General features: G+C 52.4%; 1 protein-coding gene across 3 annotated transcripts in view; it reads right to left on the bottom strand.

The window, feature by feature from the left end:
* MYH9 (myosin heavy chain 9) overlaps window positions 1–23,189 on the bottom strand; it is an 89,760-nt gene that overhangs the window by 54,578 nt on the left and 11,993 nt on the right. For all 3 annotated transcript variants that reach the window (XM_033118732.1, XM_033118729.1, XM_033118730.1), the window contains exon 2: window positions 4,430–4,781. In XM_033118732.1, coding sequence (XP_032974623.1) covers window positions 4,430–4,762 — 333 coding nt within the window. In that variant the 5' untranslated portion in view covers window positions 4,763–4,781. The remainder of the gene's footprint in view (window positions 1–4,429; window positions 4,782–23,189) is intronic.

Below are 23,189 nucleotides of genomic sequence, written 5' to 3'. Positions count from 1 at the left end.
GCTGCCAGCTTTGCTTGTCGATGAGCGTACGCATCGGGCAAGATCTGTGGCAAGCTTCACGGACAGAAGTCCAGTTACAAAACTTGGATCAAGGACAATAAGAGATGTGTTTGTCATCGTCAGATGCACAAAGACAAAAGGATTCAGCTGCAGTGAACAAGCTGTGTAGAAACACCAATTATTCTATCCTGAAGGACTCTCGGAGATATTCAAGCCTAACTTTTCCCAGCTTTGAGAACTCACTGTGCTCCTTAAACAACCAACTAGATCTTTTGGGGGCTAGAAGATCACGGACAGATAACTCCCTCCCTGGAACCTTCTAGAGACATTCACGTGACAATCTCTCAAAAACATAAAGACCACTTTTATGTCCCCTGTGAGCCCTCTCCAAGACTCAGGTCTTCTGTTAAGGGAAATCCAATTAATCAACACCCAACACCCTTCATACAAGGCACCCAAATATACACTCAGGACTCCAAGTCTGACTTGACCATGTTAAAATCAGACCCTGGAGTCAAGTGTCCTGAGTTCAAGTCCCAACAAGGACAGATTTCTTAACCTCTCTCTCCCTCCATGTATTAGTCTGTAAAATGGGGACAGGCAGATGCCTATATCTCACCCAGAGGCCAACGTGCTTGGCACAGCACCCAGCGTAGCCTGGAGGGGAGCTCCAAGTAGATCAGGAGGGCAATTTCCGGTGGCAACGGTACAGACAGATCAGTCCAGACAAATCCATATTAACCTGTGGCTACTCATTCTTTTTCTAAAATGTTCCTGCTATGTTTTCTTCTAAGATCCCTGTTGCCCACCAAAAGAGAAATGACAGAGTCCCAACAACTGGGAGAGACCATCGAGACCAACCAGATGACAGTGTTCAGTTGGGGGATACAGCTAAGCCTCTGGAAAACCCAAACCCCCTCCCCGGGGAAAACACACCACCGGCCCAGAAGGCACGTGAAGGTGGCCGCACACCGTGATTCACACACACCTGCAGCCACAGACAAGTAACGGCAGAGCTGGGAGCAGAGCGGGTCTCATGCCCCCCAGTGCAGACCCCCTTGATCATGGAGGCCAGCTCTCTGAGCTTCTCTCATCTTTGCTGTCCTCATTACAAAGTGGCCTCCACCCTCACTGTCCAGTTTCACCCCTCGATCTAATAGCAGCCAACATGTGAGGGGCTGCACTGTGTGTCAACCCAGCCCCTACCCACCCTGCCCCCTCCATTCCCGTCAGAACTGAGAATGGATCCTGTGGCTGAACCCACAGACAGGGTCCACCCAGGAATCAGCCATGAGGACAAAGGCTCTGCCCAGCACAGGCCAAAGGCTATGGCACTTGGACATTCCCGGCCGCAGTGAGACCGAAAACAGAACTCCAGAGGGACCACCCCCATCCACTGGTCTGCGTGCAGAAGCGCAGCTGAGTTTGGACATGAACAAGTGGGTTCGGGTGCCTCTTCTGTTTGGAGGAGGGGATGCAGGGCCCTCAATTTCCTTCCTTCCTGGGATAATCAGTCATTTGTTTTCCCTCCAACTACTCTTTTCACAAGGGACCAGAAAAGCTCTGAAGCAGAGGTCCATCTGCACGTAGAATTGGCACCCTGCGGCTCGGGCACGAAGGGACGGGGGGCGTATAGCCGAGACTCCTGTTTTCTGTCTGTGACTATCGGGTGGGGATGACACAGAAGGCCCGGGGGCAGCGAGGGCACCCCAGGAGCTCAGAAACATGCGAGCTTTGTTCCTGGGGTTTGAGAAAACCCACACTCTAGGAAATGCAGCCCAATGAAAGCATTGAGAACACATGGCCACACATGTAGGGCGTGCCATGGAGCCAGATGTTTGGGAACAGCTGGTGGTGACAGCAGACGGGGCTGCGGTTAGTAGCACAGGTTACTAGGACAGCCGGGTGGGCAGATGGTCCTGGAGAGTCCGGTAGGGTCTCAAAGTTCTCTGGGCTAATGCCATCAAATCAGATGGATGTGATCAACCTGAGCCCTGGGGAGTAGGCAGGAGCTCAGGTGGGAGGACTGAGGCTCCACTGCGAGCCCCTCTCACTGGATGCTCATGGAGGCGAGACACTGAGCAAGAGGCTTTGCTCCCACACGGCCACGCCAGGAAGCTGCTCCATTCACAGGCCACAGAGGCTCTTTGTGCCCGACCGCCCCGTCCCAGGGCCTCACCCCCCGAAGAAACAGACAGAGCAGCTGTGGTACAGAATTAGCCACACGCCCACAACGCCAGGCAAACATGCTGCACAAAGGCTCCTGGTGTCGCAATTTTGAACGTCGGGTGCAGAGAGGTGGACTGTGAATGGGGGGCAGCCCCTGCCTAGGCAACCCCACTGAGTGGCTTTGATCTCCCTCTCCCCAGAGCTCTGCACCTGCTAGGGTCTCCATTAGGGCAACTGCAGAGACAATCAACTTCCCTCTGGTGACGACACTTAGGAGGAAGCTGGTCTGAGGCTGGAGGAACTACATACGGGAGGTGACAGCCTAGGAGCAGACATGGCAGTTAATGCCTCCAGCTAGAGTTCTAGAGAAAAAGCTCAGGTCCTACCCACCACGCCTGCCTACTGAGTGAACCCACACTTTCAGAGAAAAGATGAAGCAACCAACAGTGAATGTGCTTGAACAACTAATACGCCTATTTGTGGCAGGGAGAGACCACCACAAACGGTTATCAGCGATTGCAGGCCATCCCGCTTGTTTCATGCTCAGCAAGGCTCTAACAGGACCCCCGGTGAACAGTGACACCAGTAAAAGGCTGAGCCCAGGGAGACAGGGGATGCTTCCTTAAAGCCCTTCATTTTTTTGCAGGTCACTAGTTCTGAATGTCAATGGTTAATACCCCTAGGGGGAGGGGCTCTTAATTTGGTCCAGACAATATTCTCACCGCGAAACAGAGGTAACTGGGTGGAGAATCGGGAAACCTGCGTGCCCATCTCAGCCCTGCCGACACCTTGCTGGGTGACTCTGCGTCAGCCCCTCGTCCTCTCCAGGCCTCCATGCTTCCCACCGGCCCTATCAGAAGGTTGGGCTAAGCTGGTCTCTACAGAAGGACTTTTCAAGGTACACAGCTCTGTTATCTCCTTGTTGATAGGCCCTTGCCGTATCAAGCTCATCCCCAAAGGGTGGCGATCAATGGCAGGAAATGAGGACCTCATTATCGCAGACCAGTTCATCAGTCAGCAAGACAACGCAGTCCTAGCACACGGTCTGGCCCGGCCAGGACTGCCAGGTGATCCAAAATGGCCCGTGGCTCAACAGAGGGCTTCGGCACGTTACCGGGCACTCAGAAGTACCAGTCCAGTGGGGTAAGGGAAGCACCTGGGGAAACATGCGCTGAAGTCACCCCTGAAATTGTATAGAAAATAAAATGGCTGACTCTCTGGGAGCCGCTCCCCAACCCCGTAACAGGATGAGTCCGGCGTCTCTCTTTAGGACACATAGGGTCATAAGCAAACTCCTGGGGCCAAGACTTGGTCTTCCCACCTATAAAATGCGAGGGTTATAATGATCTCGAGATGTTTTCTTCCTCTGGTTTAAAAACAAAAAATGGTGAGCCTGTTTTATTCAGCTCCAAGACCAAGGAGTCCAGGGTGAACTCAACAGAATAGTTAAATAACGAGCTGTTTTAGGAATAATAAGAACCAGATATATTTCTTCCCCACTGAGAACAAAACCAGAAGGAAACATCTTTACACTGAACAGAAGAAATTGGGAGAGACATTAGAAGGAACTCTGTGACGCTAGGGCCATAAGAGCTTGGAGCCTATTACGAAGGGGACGGGAAAATGCTCATCTGACGTCTCCGTAATAGTGATGAGCCGTCCTCCTGCAAATGCAGCCCCACTAGCTCGAGGGAAGAGAAAAGTCTGCGCCTCATCTTCTGCCTGCTCTGGGCCTTTGCACGTGCTGTTCTCCGCACTCTAAGCCTGGCATGGAACCAGCCTAACGTGTTGGATGGGCTGGCGCTTCAAGTCTTCCTCTGCTCAAAGCACATCCCCAGGGAAGTAAGCCACACGCACAGGTGTGTGGGGGAGGGGAGTGAGGAGGGCAGGGGTAGTGCAGGAGGAAGAAGATGGGGAATCAGGTCACGGCATTCCCCTCTTTGCCAAGGAACTGCCCACAGCGGCCTGACTCTTCTTATCTCCACCAAGACTGAGGACCAAGGCCAGCGGTGAGCTCACCTCACACGTGTCATGTTCTCCCTACACCTGGTCAAAAACAGGCTTCTGGTTGTTTCTGGCTACGTAGAGAAGAAATAAAAGTCAGGCTATGGGAGCATTCCATCAGGATGTTGAGATGCTCAAATTCCAAGACGCCGCCCGGCATTCCTAAAACCCAGCATTCCTTAGGGCCGGCGCCCCGGATCTGAGGCGGGTGGGGCCGCCGGAACCTCCCGCCCCTGAGCCCCGGAGCCCCACTTACGTAGATGAGGCCTGAGTAGTAACGCTCCTTGAGGTTGTGCAGCACCGAGGCTTCGTTGAGGCACGTGAGCTCCGCCATGTCCTCCACCTTGGAGAACTTGGGCGGGTTCATCTTCTGGATGTCATCCTTATTCACCTTCACCTTCTTCCCGTTCTCCACCAGCTCCACGATGGCCTCCTCACCCACCTCTTCCTTGAGGCTGGCGGGCTCAAAGCCGCTCTTGTCGGAAGGCACCCAGACCAGCTTCTTGGCAGCCCAGTCGGCCTGGGCCAACGGGTTATTGATGAAGTTCTTATCCACATAGAGATACTTATCAGCAGCTTGCTGCGCCATGGTGACTTACAGCCAGGACCTGAGAGAGAAAAGAGAACATTATATACAACTAACTCCATTAGCCACACAAGAACGTTAACATTCTCCTCTTATCTGTGCAAACGGCATAGCATTCCAGTGCAGGGAAACTATATAACCAGGCTGTACAATTTGCCAGAATTTTCTTGCTTCTACTACTTTTGGGAGAAAAATGTACATCCCTGAAAAAACAAATTGGTGTCAGGAAGGCTGTAAGAAATTAATGGTTAGATGTGTCTTAGGATCAATACACAATCAAACAAATCTATAAACAACTACTATGCCAAATGATGAGCGTTAAGAGTCCAAAGATAGGGGTATAATTCATCACTATCCTATGCCCGCTAAGACAGGAAAAGTGACCACACAATTTAAGAGAACTTCTGGGCCGGCCCGGTGGCTCAGGTGGTTGGAGCTCCGTGCTCCTAGTACCGAAGGCTGCCGGTTCAATTCCCACATGGGCCAGTGGGCTCTCAACCACAAGGTTGCCAGTTCAACTCCTCAAGTCCCGCAAGGGATGGTGGGCTCCGCCCCCTGCAACTAACAACTAACAACAGCAAGTGAACCTGAAGCTGAGCTGCGCCCTCCACAACTAAGATTGAAAGGACAACAACTTGATTTGGAAAAAGTCCTGAAAGTAAACACTGTTCCCCAATAAAGTCCTGTTCCCCTTCCCCAATAACATCTTTAAAAAAAAAGAGAGAACTTCCAACCAAAACAGGTTTCTAATTAGCCAAAAAAAGGCAACTGACTACAACCACACATGGAAGTTTCCAGTTTAAAAAACTTTTTCTTATTTCAGAGGCAACCAAGAGAAGAAAATAAAACACCCATATGTTGCCAATAGATTTTAATTCCATCTTGATAATACAACGCAAAGAAATAAGGCGAGAAGAAAAGAAGTCAGGCTCTAGGAAACCTCATGGAGAATAAGAGTGCTTCCCTCCTGGCACGAATGTGAAAATGCAACCCTCAATGTGTGGGCCAGAACTTAAGCACATGTGTGTTTGCTTTTTTCGAAAACTCAATCGCAAAATCAAGATGATGAAATAATAATCCCTTACACCTGTGTGGTTTTGGCGTTCATGAAATGCTTTCACACATATGTCGATATCTGGAAAGATCCTCGTCATGACAAGCCCGTAACTGTAAGGTAGGTAAAGGTATATGTTGTCATCCCATTTTACAGATGAGGAATAAAAAGCTTGTCGAGTCACGCAGGGAAAACTCCGGACTCCTGGTCCTGTGGCCTTTCCATGGTGTAACCACAGAATTTATTCCTGCTCAAAGGCTGAGGCTCGGATCAGCTCCGAGGACAGCTGCTCTGAGTGAACCAAAAGCAGGACTAAGAAATCCTGGTCTAGGACACAGCCAGCCCATGGCCACCAGAGGCACAGTCCAGAAGCTCACTGCCTAACTCAACACAAGCAGGCTTTTCCCTTGTCAGATCTACGTCCCCCCACACACACCCCCAGGCCCAGGAAGCCAGGAGGACCCCACATCCAAACCCAGAGTTACACAGGTTTTCATGCTTCCAGATTCCAAAAGGGCCTTGGATGCCAAGGCGGCCGGAGGCTTGGGAGGGAGAGAACAAAAGGAAAAGTCTGGGCTGCCCAGGCCTTCTTATCTGGGCTCATTAAATGGTTTCCAGATCAAGGCTGAGGGGCTCCCCTGGACTCACTCCAGGAGAGGCTGTTTTCCAGGAAATCTGCTTGCTCCCGCCACAGGAGGAAAGGCAAGTCCAAGGAGCAGAGCCTGGCAGCCTCCCCAGCTCCCTCAGCTGGTGGCTTGGTTTACATTCCCAGCACAAGCAAACCCTGGCAGCCCCTCTCGGAGCAACAGAGGCACCATCCACCTGCAAGGACCACCCCCAAGAGAAGGCAGGGCCCAGACTTCGGCAGCAGCAAACAAGGCATGAACAGGACAGCTGTAAACCACCCAGCCAGCCCTTGTCTTCTGCGGGGATTTGGGGCCTGGGGTCTGGTGTCTAGGCAGGCGGCAGCACCAGGGCACCACCAGCTTATGTCCGGCTGTCCTTGCTTCCGCACTGGCCAGTCCATGCAAGCGAATCAAAGACATCTCCGTGCCGGAGTAAATACCAGTTGTCCCCTGCCTGTCTGCCACCCATCTGACCACCGCCAGTCGGCCTCTCCAGTCTTAGCCCCCGGGCTCCCAAAACCAGTCTCGCCCTCATGTCTCTTCCCTGCTCCAGACCTTGCAGAGCACAGAGTCTCACAGGCTGCTGGTTCTCAATCTGTTTGCAGACCTCACACCCATAAAGGACTAGACAATGTCCCATCAACATACAAAAAGGATTCACTTGAACCCTGTCCCCCCAAATCCTAAGTCTGCTGCCGGTTAAGAGCTCCACTCCCCCAGCCCCGTGAAGGCACCTGAGGACATCACATGCCCTTTATGGGATCCCTCCAAGAGAAAGAGGGAAAGGGACAGTACGAAGTACCTACCTACCAACATCAGGCTCGTTTTATTCACTACCTCACTTAACCATCAATCGCTCTGGAAGAGCTTTTATTACCTCCAACTGATAATGAGGAAACAAGCTCGGAGATGGCAGGCCGTTTGCCCTGTCTCCCAGCCAGTCCTGGCGCAGGGTCCTAATCCCCCAGGCCTGGGCTCGGCCCGGCACACTTGTGTCTGGGATGTCACAAAAGCAGGCAGGCTGGCGTTGGAGCTGCGCCGAAAGTGGGTAAGTTGAGTGGGACACGGGGAGTACAGGGGCGGCATCCACAGCATCCAACAAATATTTACTGAGCCCTCTCAGGCAGGCGGGGAGGCTGAGACGAGCCTCCCAGTGTGGACCATGTGGCCCGTCAAAAAGCAGAGCACATTCAAGCTCACATTCTCCCTCCTCCGGCCTGAGGGCTGCTCCTATCATGGCCAGCAGGGATGGCTGAAGGGCTGGCCCTCGTCAAACTCCATTTCCCAGCAACACCAACCTGGTGGGATCCACAGCAAAGAACCCATCTGGTGGTCCGCCATCACGGCAGCACCTGGGCTTCCCTCAGGCTGCAGGCCCTGGTGCTCGGCCGACCCTGGAAATCCAGGTAAACCGCCCAGCCTTTTCACGGGTGGGTCTGCGGGAAGGCCACAAACACTGCAGCAGCTGACCGGAAACCCCCCCACCCCCCACGCTCAGCTCCTGTTCCTCCTGCCCTACCTACCCTCAGGCCTCAGTGGGAGGGAAGGGGCAGCTCTCAGAGGCCTAGGGGCCAAGCCATACTTCCTAGAAGGGAGGGGACACACTGCATCCCCTCAGAGCTGGACTAGCACAGAGGGCTGCACCCCTCTACCTCCAGGGGCGCCAAGGCCCCCATGGACAGTGGGCTTGAGGAGTCTCTGCTCACCTCAGCGGCCCTCTCTGAGCAGAACTTTTCATTAAACACCGCGGGGCCCTGCTGGGCCACGCCAAGGACAAAACCGTCTGGTTTCAGCAATTCTGCTGAAGTGACATGAGGAGCAGCAGTAGCAAGATCAATACATGAGCGGGACTGATGGGGAGGCCGGCAGAGGTCACGGCAGAGGTCACGATAATCAGTGGGGATGCCCTTAAAGCCCCACCCACCCGGACAGGAACGTCCAGTCAAGGCCACTGGCCTGCAGCTGAGCTCCCGTTTCCACTTGCGGCAAGTAAGGAGGCTGCCAGGCCCCAGGGGCTGCCCGGTGGGGAAGCCAGGGATGCAGACAGGTTACCACTCAGCTCTAAGGATGCCAGTGGAGTCAGCAGCCTCTGCCAGGCACTGTGAGGAATGAAATCGGGCCACTGGAGCAAAGATACTAGGGAGGCAGTCTACCAAATGCAGCAGCCGGCACGCAGCCCCTTCTCCCTGCCCCATCCTGGGCCGCTGCTAAATAGCCTCTTGACGTTTTTTTAAAAAACTGCATGTAATACAAGTATAAAGGATTTCAAAACGAAAGAAAAATATCCCCCTAAATTCCTGACCCTCTCCCTCCAATACTCAGTTCTCTCTCTCTCTCTCTCTCTCTCTCTCTCTCTCTCTCTGTCTCTTTTTAATGGTCCTTTCTAATCCTGGCTCATAGAAACACAGGATTTTTAACTATCAGAGGCAGAGCGCGGAGTTCCACATTTTTGTATTTTCCCCACTTCTTACGACCATTTCCACATAGGGCCATAGTTTGCTTGTTGATCATTTTTATCCAAACGCTTCATTTTCCAGGTGACAGTGCAGAGGCTGTAAGAGTGACTCCATTCAGTCACACAGCTAAGGATACAGAACCTCAAACCTAGGACTCCTAGCTCCCAGGCCTGGTTGTTGGCCATTTTTAATGGCTGCATGATAATCCAAAGTGATTAAAAACAAAACACTAGCTATTAGTTTTTTCCCCTCTCATTTGGTGGATCACCTTGAGATAAACTCCCAGAAGTGGAGTTACTGGAGCAAAAAACATCCAGCATTTTTATGGCCCTGACGTGTGTTACCAAAATGTTTTCCAAAATGTGGGTTGACTGGCGTGCACCACCACTTAAGCAGGGTATCCGCGTGGTAGCAACCATACCAACACTAAGAAAGCTGTTCACTGAAAAGCTCCGTGGCTCGGCTGAGGGACCCTCGGGAAGCCCTGGGACTCTGCAGGACTCCAGCCAGCAAGGAGTTAAGGAGAAAGAAGGCAGCGCCCATTGGAGACCAGATCAGGCTGAGCTGGCCCTTCCCATGCGGCTTCCTGCGGGTACCAGTCCAACTCCAAGAAACCCAAGTAGTTGCCTTTTTAGGCCATAATCGGGAGGACACAACCAGAGGCTAAATTAGGACTCTCAGGAAATGATGAAACTACTGACAGTAAATAGGTTAACCAAAAACCTCTGCTTTCAACCCAAAATGTAATTCCTAGATTATTTGTCTCTCCCCTTCCCCCCAAACATCCATTTGGACCTTTTACTCCTTCCTGTTTTCCCATAGAACCCCCTCCCTCCTTCCCTCCCTCCCCCACTCCGGTTCTCCTCTTACTTAGTAGCTGTGTGCTTGTCTGCAGAGAAACTGCCAGCCCCTTGAAGACAGAACTGATTCTACTGGACAAGCCACTGGTCCAAAGACTACGAGCGGTCCCGTTCCTAGACAACTAGGATTATGTAAAGCCTTCCAGGGGCCAAGTTCTAGGCTTGGAACTTCCAAGTCGGCCCAACCCATCTTGAAGCTACCAGAACTGAGAGCCTGCTCAAAAGCATTCCGTTTCCTCACTCACGCCTCAATCCTTTCACAAGGTACAGAGCATCGTATTCGCTTTACAGGTAAGGGAAACGAGGCTCAAAACCCAGGTTCAAACTCAGACCCATTCAGCTCCCATGCCCTGCTCAGTTTCCAATTAAAATGCCTTCCCTGGGAGAGATCTGGGGCTGTGGGGAGAAAAAGAACTGAGAACCCTCTGGTTTAGCAAACCAGTAAAACACACATTCACTTGCCAACTCAAAGCTGCAAAGCCCATTTCCTTATGGTACAGGTTTGTACAACGGACTCTTCACGCTTCCACCTTAAATGGACCCAGCCCCTGGAACCCTGCTCCAGCTTAATCCCTGATGTAGGCACGCAGGCTTCTGATTGTTTTTTCATGCCCGCATCCCAGAGAGTACAGGTGAACATGTCCCTTCTCTTTCTCCTTACAGCCACTGCGTTGGAGTTAAACGAAACTACCAAGGTGCCCGGATTCCATTATGAGAGCAGCTGCTGAAATAAAGACATTTTCAAACCCAGTAGATTTACTTATTCAATCAACCACATCATACTGAGGATCTATATGCAAAAAATACCGTGACAAAGGTATAAAGAACCCAGGGAGTTTACAATGTCCTGGGATGACGCATAGCACTGAACTGCCAATCGGGGGCTTTACTGTAGAGTGCAGAGTGGACACAAGCAAACTCCTTGGTTTTCTTTCCTGTTCACTGCTGCACCCAACACCAAGCACGGTGGGCGCCCATTAGATAGACTTCCCATTTGGCTTAAGAGTAAATACTAGCCTGTGACCTTGGGCACATGCCACCTCTCTGGCTCACCCTTAAATGCAGGTAATATGCCACCCTCCCTACCTCGCAAGTGTATGCTGTTTAACTCAACATACACTCATCAACAGTATGTAACAAGGAGACAGAACACCTGTCTTTGTGGAACATTCCCTGCAGGGGGAAGACCGTGCAAACAGCCAGCTCTACGCCAGACTCTGCAGGAAGGCAGAACAAACACGTGCTGCAGAAACGCAGAGGAAGGGGTCATTCATGGGAAACTTGGAAGCTCAAGGGGGAGTGTCATGGAGGAGGACACGTTTAACTGGGTCCTAGACGATGGGGAGAATACTGACGGGGGAGGGGAAGAGATGGTAGAAAGTATTCCCGGCCAAGGGAGAAGATGCTGCAGGTTTTCACCAACCGTAAAATGATGCGATCAGATAAGACACAGTGTCTCAACCTCAACACCATCAGTGTTTGGAGCCAAATAAGTCTTTGTTGTGGATTGTGGAGGGCTGGCCGGTGCATTGCAGGACACTGAGGAGCCCCTCTGGCTGGACTCCATAAGCACCCTGTCCCCGGGCGTCACCACCACAGGTATCTGCAGACATTGCCAAAGGTGGAGAACCACTAATTGAAGGGGTTACTACCGTGTTTCCCCGAAAATAAGACCTAGCCAGACCATCAGCTCTAATGCGTCTTTTGGAGCAAAAATTAATATAAGACCTAGAATTATATTACATATCATATAAGATCTGGTATTGTATTATATTATATTATATTATATTATATTATATTATATTATATTATATTATATATAAGACCCGGTCTTATAGTAAAATAAGACCGGGTCTTATATATAATATATAACATAATACCGGGTCTTATATTAATTTTTGCTCCAAAAGACGCATTAGAGCTGATGGTCCAACTCGGTCTTATTTTCGGCGAAACCCGGTAAGAGCAAATGTTGCACAGAGCTCAGACCTCTGCTTCATAAACACTCTCCCAACTCTGAAGCGCAGAAGCCAAATCTCTGTAAAGCAAAGATGTCCTCAGAGCAAAATGACTCCCAGAGCCCAATGACTCCCAAACAATGACAATCACGGGTGGTACTGCTGCTAAGGAGAGACTGTCCCTTGTAACACACTGTATTTTAATGGTCTGCCCAGAACCCCCTACTGGACTGTACTCGAAAGATTCTTTTTTTTTAAGATTTTATTGGGGAAGAGGAACAGGCCTTTATTGGGGAACAGTGTGTACTTCCAGGCCTGTTTTCCAAGTCAAGTTGTTGTCCTTTCAGTCTTAGTTGTGGAGGGCGCAGCTCAGCTCCAGGTCCAGTTGCCGTTGCTAGTTGCAGGGGGCGCAGCCCACCATCCCTTGTGGGACTCGAGGAATTGAACTGGCAACCTTGTGGTTGAGAGCCCACTGGCCCATGTGGGAATCGAACCGGCAGCCTTCGGAGTTAGGAGCATGGAGCTCCAACTGCCTGAGCCACCGGGCCGGCCCGAAGGATTCTTAAATGCCCAACTTTCCAGAAAAGAATCAGGCAAGAGGCAGATGTGCCCCCCCAGGCAGGGCATGACCCTCCTGCAGAGCCTCCACCACAGCAGCTCAGCCAAGTTCACCAGCATCCGGAGGTCCAGGCGATTAATGGGAGACAGGCATGCAGCAGCCGCTCTGGGGCGCGGGGGGCCTTGCCCCGTGCTGTGCCAGCTCCGCCGTCATCACCTGGGAAGGCCATCAATGCTATGTATTGAGTCACTTTGGGAAATCAGAATTCATCCCAGGGATTCTACCCAGATGAGTGTTTCCCTCCAGAACTGTCCCCAGGCCGCTGAGCGCGAAGCAGACGTCACCTCCACCTGGGGGACCGCGCGCACCGTCACACCTGACCCCTGCTACCCTCCTCTCCCCTCCCCCAGCGTTCACGCTCTTCTGGGTCCTGATCGCTGAGACAGACGGTCCACCTGGTCACCCAACACAGTCCCTGTAAGTGGCTCCCTGCTCGACCAGCAAGCACTCTGCCAACCCCATCACTGTGCGCCCTCCAGTCTGGGCCCGCGCGTGCCCCTTTCTGGACGGCACAGCTGCCTCCTTACTGCCCTTCCCCTAAGGCTTCCTTCCACCTGCTTCAAATCCAGCGCGAGGTGCCTTCAGGATGACTTGGCAGCTCCATTTCTACTCATGCTATTTCCTATTTTATTGATATTATCACCAGTTCAAAACAGTTCAGTGGCGACATCTTCTCCAGAATAATCTCTAACCACCCTGGCATGAGTAGGCCCTTTATGAGTCGGCCCATTAATCTCCTCCCAGGCTCCCGGCCCTTCCTCTCCCCTTTGCCCTTCTTCTCTGCCACGTAAGGATTCCTGTTCACATCCCGCTCCGCTTGTGCCTCCAGGCCTTGGAAGAAGCCGTGTGTCCTCTTGGCCAGGAACCCTATCTCCAATCTCAGCTCAAATGCTCTCTCCTCTGGGAGGCTGCAAAACGACTTTCCTCCCCTCTGCGCTTGGCGCTGTCTCCACTGCCACAATCAAACAGCTCAACTGTCACCATGTGTAGTTTGATCTGAAGAGCGGGCCGGGGTCTCATCCATCCTGAACGCAAATGGCTGGCACAATGTCCGATCCAGAGCAGGGCCCCTTAACGTCTCCTGAATGAAGACGTGAGGAACAAGGCAAAGACGAGGAAGGCAGAGTGATGGAGAAGGTCAGTAAGATGCCGGGAAATGTTGGGCTGTGCCAAGAGGGCCAGAGTTGGAAAGCTGAAGTGCATACAGAGACCCAAGGCGAAAGCAACCACAGGTCACAACTATCTAATGTGTGACAGAACCTAGGCCATTTATGAACTCATTTTTATATCCTCCAAAACAAGAAGGGAATAACAGCATATTGGGGCTTTCAATCCACAAAGAGAAATAGGAATAAAGATAATTTATGGGTCCCCAAGAAGCTTTTCATAAGGTTGAATAAACCAACTCAGTTTTCTGGAACCTTCAAGTGTCCCCTGATTAACCCAGGTGGAGGCCCCTGCCACCTGCCACGCCACACAAGAGCTCAGCTGGCGTGGGCTGCCAGGGCCTCTGCCCTTGTTGGGATCCATGGAAAGGCCTCAGGCTGCCCTTCCTGCCTCTCCTGGAGCCCTCGGTCTGCAAACACCAAGCATGTGTTGCAGGCACCAATCTTTGGTACCAACTCAACAGAGACGGACCTTAGAAAAATCACTGTCGTGGGGGGCACTGATCCTTCAAATCCCAAGATGAATGTTTAGAATGCCCCATGATGGAATGGAATGGGTATGAATTTGGAGTCAGACGTACCTGGGTCTGAATCTCCCGCTCACAATCCCTGTGCCCTTGAAGCTGTTAGCACCTCAATCTCCGAGCTCTAGAATGTTCCCAGCACAGAATCCAACACTTACCAGGAACTCCCCTCCCAACTCGCCTCTCTTGTCCTTCTGACCTCATTTGTCCTAATCCTCCCTAGAATGACACCCGGGGCCCATGAAAAGCTTCCAGAAGTTTGGTGACTCTTTCTCCAGGTGACGTCAGTCCACAGCGAACATGGTACAGTAGGGTGACTACTAAACAGTGATTTTGCATGAGGGAAAAGGGCTTCATGGCCAAGGAAAGTTGGACACGCTGCCACCCAAGGGCATCCCACAGGGTCACGACGCACATGAAAGGTCCTGAAGCCTGCGGTAAGGAAACCCCCTTTGCTTTGTCCAATAAGGCTTAGTGCCCAGGAATATTGTGCAGGTTATTTCTCGATACTGACCTGGGAAATACAGGTCAGGTGGGACGTGCACAAGGTCAGTGGAAGAAGAGCTGGATTTGAGTCTGGCTTAGCACTGACCAGCTGTGTGACCTGCAGCCATCAGCTGCTATCAGGCTCCTACACGGTAATGGCCACACAGGAGCCTCCCAGTATAAAGGCCAGGGCTATCAGAGGACACTTATCTGCAGAGAGTCAGCCACTCGGCATCCAGGGCCAAGTTTACAGCACCCCCCACCCCAAGGTGCTCATTCTCTGAGGACTAGGAAAGGGGAGGGTCCCCCAGCTGCCCAGAGCCCAGAGGACTGGGAGGGGGCAGAGGGCCCCTCCCTCCCGACCTCAGGAATGTTGTTTGCTTACAGAAGAAGCTGGGACTTGTTTCCCTTAGCAGTATTCCAACCCCAGCCTGTGCTGATGCTTCACAGATAAGGAAACCAGACCAGAGCAGGACCAGAGAGGAATTTAGCACCAGAGCCCCAGAACCCACCCTCTTTGCCCTTCCCTCCTCAGAGGTCCCTGGAGGGGCTTCCCAGGACTCCGAAGAGAAAGAGAAAGCCCGAGGGAACACTGAGAAACATTGTTGCCTGACTACAGAAGGGGAGGCCTGTGGTCATTCTGACTTTCCCCTGCACCCAAAGAACCCAGACCTTCAAAACTGACACCAGAATTTGGGGCATAGATTCCCCTCCAGCTATGTGTATAAGGAATGGGGCAGGGAGCTGGAGATGAGGCTGGAGGGGATAAACACAACAGCGTACCCCAATCTATCACCATGTGGAAGAAGTGGGTTTTATTCTAGGGACGTGGGGAGGCCAGCACCAGAGGTGGGAGGTGGGCAGGGTGACATCATCCGATTTCTTTTTCAGAAGGATCACCCTCCCTGCCCTCAGTTGAAGGGGGTGAGGTCAGCAGTTGGAAAGGACCAGGACTAGCCAACCGAAGCGAGGACGAAAGAGAACTCTATGAGGAGGCTAGAGACAAAATGATTAAATGCCACGAGAGGGACAAACGAAGCACAGATTTCACCCTCTGATCTACTACCCCAAACAGCCTGGCTCAGGGAGAATCCTGGGAGCCAGTGGCCCACAATGTCGTGTCCTCCTGAGTGACAAGTGGCCCAGCAACTCTCCCAGGAACTCTCCTCCCACAGCTCTCCTGCAACCCCCAAACCAAAGTGCCCGACAGGGTCTCTCTCCTCCACTGAGATACCACCCCTGTCCTCAGGGCCACAGATACACGGCGTGGGGCACGGAAGCTATTTCATAATGAATGAATGAATCAACTCATCAGTCAGGGCAGAGAGCAGTTAGAGCTTGAAGACAGCCCCATTCAGAACAACAGCCCTTCCCACGTGAAGAGAAAGATCCCCGGGAGCGGCCTTCAGAAACCCACCAAGTCCTTCCCGCAATGCCTCCCAGACACCCTGCAGTCTAGCCATGGCTCACAGTACAGCCACTCCCAAACCCAGTGATTTTACATGAGGGAAAAGAGTCTTTGCTGCTGGACGGCACAGGCAGCCCTTCCCGACACCCCAGTATATTATCCATCTCTGTCCCTCCTTGCCCCAGGCTGCCTTGTTTCAGAACCACTGCTTCTCTGCTTGCCTCACCTTTGCCCTACAGCTCCTTGAAGGCAGGGACTGTCTCCCTACTTAGGTGCTGAATGATGCCTGAGCCCTGGTTACTACGGAGGGAGGGTCCTCAGTCACGCTTGTTGAGTGAACTCCTGCAATGTGTGGGTTTACAGCTCACACTGGGTCATCCGGGCACCTGGCTACCCAAGAGATCACCATTCCAAAGGAAACCCCTCTTATCTAATGTAGAGGGAAAGAGAGAGAGGCAGGCAGGCAGGCAGGCAGGTAGGCACGTCAGCAACAGGTTAAGCAGCTTTCACTCAATGGGAAGAGGCCGTGCCCCCCCACCCCCCGCCCGCTGGACCTGGGGCTCAGCGGCTAAGTCATGGCTAAATCATCCTCACTGGACCTTGACTTGGCGCTTAAGTGGCTCAATATTTGCATAGTGAGATCACACCTGTGCTTCACCTACCGGGTAATGAGCTTCCACGCAGTGGCCCAGGAGCTACTGCCAAGAGAAGCAAGTCATTTCAGGGGGCAATCAATGTCCCCTCCCGAACAGTGAGGCACAGCTTCTGCCCTCAGACTCGCCCCCAGGTTTGACAAGGCTGACGACTGTTTGGCTGCCTGCCCGTTAGGAATGTTCGCCGAGCACACCCGAGCCTGCCCTCCTGCAGATAGCATCTCCGGAGCACGCTAGAGCTTCCCACTAGAGCTTCCCACACACGCACAAGGGGCAACTTGAACCCTTCAGGTTCCGAAGCGAAGTTATTCTTTCCCGTTGGTCCTGCTGAGAGCACGGTTTTCCTTTCCTCAAGCATGCGAGCACAGTTTGCTGAAACCCAACGCAGAAAAATAACCTCACTGCAAAGACTTAATTATACGGCCGCTGTCTCGCTGGGAAAGTGCTGGCTTCCCGCGTCCACATGGTGACGGCTGAGAAACCCAACGCGACATCAGAAACTAAAGACAATTTCTGAAAACTACTCAGCCCAGAACCTATGAGGCCTTCAGCAGCTCGTTATTCTGAGTGATATTTAAATACTACAAAAACAAAACAAAACAGAAGAGTGCAGCTGCTTACAGCCACCTTGACCCTGGTCCCACCGGCCTGGGAGCTCCAAGGGCCCCAGTCACTGCTGGGTGCCCACTGCCCCACATGTAGGTGCTGAATAATGTCTCATGGACTGAAATAACGGGGAAGGTTCCAGTCTCCCACGAGGTCCAAACTCCAGGATGGAATCAACAGGCCCGCTGCCACCCATTCTCCGAGCACCTAACGTGAAACCCAATAGTCCCACATCTTACTTTCCCAACATACGTCACTCCTGGGGTTCATTGCCGCCATCCGGGAGCAGCAAAGGCCTGGAGTGGACCGAGGCTCTTTGCAGCCCTCCGGTACCACACCACCGCCCTCCCTCTGCTCACCCACCCTGCCAGCTAAACCCGAGGTTCACTAATCTTCCTTTTGTCTCTGAGAGACATGCCACTGGCCAGGGGTCAACAACAACCTTCCTGAATTGACCAAGAGGCCACTGAAGTGGCTCTGCTAATGCGTTTCATCACTGAAAGGAGACCTCCCAAACGGTAATAACTTATTCATGACTTTTACAGACAGCATCTTAGAAAGAACCTGACTCAGGAGGCAGCCAGACTGGCTGTGGAATTCCAGACCCATCACTTAACTAGCAGAACTCACTCTGCCAAGTTGACTTGGCCCCCAGGGCTGGTTTCTCCATTTGTAAAACGGAGGTGCTACCAGCCCCCCACCCCAGGACAGCTGTGAGCAGCAGACGAGAGCCGGCCCATCTCTGCAATGTGCTCGGAGCACTGCTCAACTCAGAACTATTGTGAGGATCGAAATGAGCTAACGAGGAGTGGTGCTTGGTGGTGCCCCGGCCCGCCAGCCCCCCTCCCCCACAATCTTTGCCTCTTCTCTCAAGGAGTCTGTGTCGCCACTGAGCTCATAATGAGTCAGTCCCAAGCGCTGCCCTCACACAGCCCACTTTGGGGGGTTTGAAGTCACATCCTGCCTAGCCTAACTCAACATGATTTATTCCACCCCAGGAATGTAGCTCATTTCCCAGAATTTTGTCAAGAACTTTTTAAAGACTTTGATTTGCAAGGGGCTCCATTTACAGGCTCAGCTGGAGTGGCAGAGACCCAGCTCAGCTCAGATCTGCAGACGGGAACCACCAGTCCGAGCTGAGCCAACCTGCCAGAGCGTCTCATCATGGGGTTGCCAACATGTTCTCATTCATCTCAAACCACAGTAAAAAATAATAATAATAATTAATTTAAAAACTTAATCACAAATATAAAACATGTCCAGCAAAATGAAATTCACAAAATGATACTCTATTTTTCCATTCGAGTCTATTTTATTTCATTTCTAAAAATGCTGGTTGCCACCCACTCGGGTAATTTTATGACCCACCAATGAGTCTCAATTGACAGACTGACAAACACCAATCTGACTCAACCTTCACTGGGCAGATGAGGCTCAGACTGGTCCAGCAACTCCTCCAAGATCACACAACAGGTTAGGCAAAGCAGAAGGTCAAAGCCAAAGCCAAAGGAAGGCTCTGTGGGGAACGTGTTCCTCTCCCACTGCTCCCATCATTTGATCCCAACCTCAGTGAAGCCATGGCTCCCTACCTTCCTCCTTAAAAAAGAGAGACTAAGAGGCTAAGAGGTGGAGGGGATGGCGCAACCTGCCCGGATGTGGGGGCAGAGAAAACTACCTTGGAACACCTGGAATCCAGGTAGAAAATCACAAGGACAGAAAGAAAGAAGAGCCGAGTTTCCTCCGTTTCTAGAACAGATCAAATCTCCTACGGTCAAAAATATCACCATTCTCCAAGCACCAGCCCCAGTTCCAGCCCCAGCCCCACACTGAAGAGATACCCAGAAGAGATATATTAAAGGCTTAATACAAGAAGTATCACACAGGGGTGGCCGGTTAGCTCAGTTGGTTAGAGCATGGTGCCAATAACACCAAGGTTGCTGGTTCAATCCCCATATGGGCCATTGTGAGATGCGCCCTCCTTAAAAAAAAAAAGGTGGGGGGCAGCCCGGTGGCTCAGCTGGTTGGAGCGCTGTGCTCCTAACGCAGAGGTCGCTGGTTCGATTCCCACATGGGCCAGTGAGCTGTGCCCTCTACAGCTAAGATTGTGAACAATGGCTCTCCCTGGAGCTGGGCTGCCGTGGGCTGTTATGTGCTGCCACGGGCTACCATGTGCTGCCATGTGTGGCCGGCAGCCAGCGAGAGTGGCCGGCAGCCGGCGTGAGCGGCCGTGAGCTGCTGTGAGCGGTGGCTGATCGACTGCCTCAGCCGGGGGAACACAAGGCCCATAACACCAGCCTGGGCCAGGGAGCTGCGTCCTACACAACTAGACTGCAAAACAACGGCTTGAACTGGATGGGGGGTGGGAGAGAAGGTGGAAGAAGGGGAGAAAAAAAAAAAAGAAGTATCAGATGGAGAGGAAGACCACTAAGCTACAGAGGTGAGATTGGGGAAAGTGCTCTCCACGTATTTATCGGTCAAGCAGCATATCCTACCGCTGTGATGAGCAGACCCTCACGCCTCCATAATACCCTGCAGATCCGTATGTTGACACACACCTACATGCACATGTACTCGCTCCACAAACAGGAAACCCAAAGCTCTCACCTCTCTAGATCAGTGTTTCTCAACAGTTTTAGCCTTCAAGGAACCCTTTGAAGGCTGTGAACCCTTTGCATACCATCCGAGGGGGATTCACAGAGACCCCCAAGTTCAGCCCATGGGCTTTTTAGGAGGCCCTGGTTACAAGCTCAAACACAAAGGAGTGGCCTCTTCTCCACGTGAACAAAGACAAAGGAGTCTCTTCCTCCATTACCCTCCAGAGGGTGAAGCAGGATCTCACAAGAGGCCTGGGGGAGCAAAGCTGCAGTCAGGACAACCCAACAGTGAGTTTGCGTGGGCAGCAGAGGCTTCGGGCTGCGGGGGAGGGGGGCAGGAGGCCATTCCCCAGGCTCTGGATCACCCTGGACTGCAGGAACAAGACATCCAAAACTCTCCTCCCTCCGTTATCATCCCTCAGGCCTGTTCTCCCAATGCCAGCGCTGGGCACACAGGCTGTAGGGCAGAGCCAACTCTCTAGAGAAGCCAGAGTGGTCAAGCACCATCCCAGAGCCTTCAGCTTCCCTGGGGAAAATGGCCCCAATACAATCCGTGGAGTGAAGATAAAACCCACTTATTGAGGCCAGAGCGCCTGGCTCTACTGCGCCTCCCAAATACCCTTCACCCGGTTCCAGAAATAAATATTTTAAAAAAGAAAGAAAACCACTTATTTCACACTTTAGAGAAAATGACATTGCAGTTTCCTAGAGCAGCCTGTGTGGTGGCCCCTGGTCTGAAAGGCAGGCGAACCCCGCTGTCCTTGAGCAGGGAGCCTGGCCACACGGATGACCTCACACGTCCTTCACCAGGAACCTAGCTGCTGCTTACTTTACCACCCGCCAGGAATCCCTCCTGTGCCAGAGTACAGGCCGGTTCCAAAGGGGCCCAGGCTGCAGCTGCACCCGACAGAGGGAAGAAGCAGCAGCCCCTGCCCAGGGAACTGCCAGATTAGGGGCCACCCCACCCTGCCCAGGGTGTGACCCACCCCCCAGACTTGTGCACACACACGGACATGTACACACAGACGTGTGCACACCCCCCCAGAGGATGTGAGATCCACTCGGGCTGATTGGATGTGAGCGCTGGAGTGTCCACGCACGGGTTGAGGGAATCTGGGAACGTTATTTAAATGTTCTGAACCTCCCTTTCTCCGGCTGTAAACTGGGAGTCACAAAGCCCGCAGCACTGTGTGGACAAATAATAGCTACTAACGCTTAGTTCTGTGATTTCACCTGAGAGCTCACTAACCCACACAGCAAGCCTGTGACGTAGGTATCTACTCGCAGCAGCCCATTTTGCAGATGAGGAAGCTGAAGCCCAGAATGTTGGAGTGACTCGCCCCAGGGCACACAGGGAGTGGCTGTGGGTGTGTACCCTAGAGGTTTCACTACAGCTCCAGGGTCTGCACCTGGACTTGGCCCACAGCCTCAGAGCACATGCAGGGAGGCAGCAAAGGCAGAGGACAGACAAACAGCACGCAGCCATCGGTCAGGAAAGGGAAGAGCCAAAGGTGGCCCACGGTTTTCTGTCACCAGAACCAAAGCAGTCCTCCTGGCTGACAGCAAGCCCTTCTGCAACACAACGGCGCTTCCCTTGCAAACCCTTTTTAACCTGATTTCCCTAAGACAGCAGTGTTGGGGGTCGGAGAGGAGTATTTCTCCCCCGCCCTTCCCCAGCTGTCCCTGCAGATCCCACCCAGGAGCCAGGACTGAACGCCCTGTCGTGTATCAGTGTCTCCTGACCTGACCACGACCAACTCGGAATGTCCCAGGTCCAGGAGAACAAAGGCAGCCTGGTAACGGCCAGATGAGCTGGAGTCCGGCCCCAGCCCCCTGATCTTTGCTCAGGTCCACAAAGGAGTATCACATTCTTCAGATTCTTGTCTGAAAGCCAGAGGGGGGTGGGGCGGGGCGGGGGGGGGAGGGGGGGAACTCCAGGATTTCAACCTAAGGATAATTAAAGCAGGGACTCGTTTCGCCGGAAGAGGAGGCCATCCTGTTTCAGCCTCTCTAACACACTGGTCTGCCTGCGTGTGTGATACCACGAAGGGCTGCACACACAGGGCTTTACAACCTGGCAGTGCCCCAGGCCCAGTATCCCCAGAGTGTCCTCAAGGCTCGAGGCTCGCGGCTAGGAAGTGGCAGGGAAGGATGCTGAACCTGGGAGGGCACTCAAGTCCTTCCTCCCTGACAGGAGCTTTACAGCTGGCAAGGACGTCAGCACGCCAGGTAGGTGTGGAGGAAGGAGGTGAGACAGTGGGAGGTGAGAAGTCTCAGAGCTGATGGGGACTAGTGAATTCCAGTGCTCAGTGGCAAGTCATTAATCCCATAATGAGGCATTTTTCATGAGTACTTGGCAGGACACAGCCACCTCCTCCTCACCCTGGCAATCGTAGGAAACGGTGGGTGGCAGGCCCGGCCGGCACTGGGCAGAAGGCAGGCTGAGAACAGCATGCTGGTGGGCTAGGAGAAGGAGGCCTTAGAAAGCTGAGGGAGAACAGCTCAAGTCCCCTGCAGGTACCAGGCACACCTGGCCACCCACCTCCACCTCTCTCCACTGACTTGTCTCGGACGGAACTGGGAGGGCTGTATTTTATTCCTGGCACCATGAGCCAGTGGGGCACCGGGCCTCAACAACCACTGCTTTAAGACTGTGTACAAAAGCATGGAAGTCTACAAAACTCCCTCCCAATTTCGCAAACATTATCCATAGGATGGGTGAAGTGGGATGAGAAGACATGCACGGCAATTAATTGGCCTGAAAATCAGAGGAGCGGAGAAGATCTGAGATCTCTCACTTGCTATCTGGGGCACTTAGGTTCCTTGAGCCTCAATTTTCCCAGCTATAAAATGGGAACACGAATACCGCCAACCTCATGGGACTGGGAAAGTTTAATTGCAATAACCTGAGCGTGACTTCAAACTTCATAGTGATAGAAAAAAATAAGATTAAAATAGGTTTTAAAAAAAATAGATTTTTTTATAATAAATAGCCTCCTGGCACTTTGTACGAATAAAACATATAAACAATTCAAGCTCAACTTTACTGAGTTCCAAAACCCTCTGTGGTAGTTCTCATTTTCCTCATTCTACACTCAAGGAAAACAGAAAGGATGCAGAAAAGTTAGGTACCCAAAGTCAAAGATCTGGGAAGTGGGAGATTCAGGATTAGGACAGAGGGCCTGACCCCAGCGCCCGCTGCCTATTTACATACGTACCAGGCATACACACGCCATGGTGTTTAAGCCTCAGAAGCCACATCGAGCTAAGTGACGGAGCTGATGTTGAAGCAGGATCTATGTGACCCACACTTGGGTATGAACATCCTCACCCATTTCCCAAGCACACAGTAAGCGCAAGGCCTGGGCATGGCAACACCGCTAATAGGGGAAGCGAGACCAGCACAGGGAAGTGGAAAGC

Source organism: Rhinolophus ferrumequinum, chromosome 10, assembly GCF_004115265.2.
Source record: "Rhinolophus ferrumequinum isolate MPI-CBG mRhiFer1 chromosome 10, mRhiFer1_v1.p, whole genome shotgun sequence".
NCBI lineage: Eukaryota > Metazoa > Chordata > Mammalia > Chiroptera > Rhinolophidae > Rhinolophus > Rhinolophus ferrumequinum.
The sequence above is the reverse complement of the archived record's forward strand: the minus strand, read 5'-3'. Positions and strand labels throughout refer to the sequence as shown.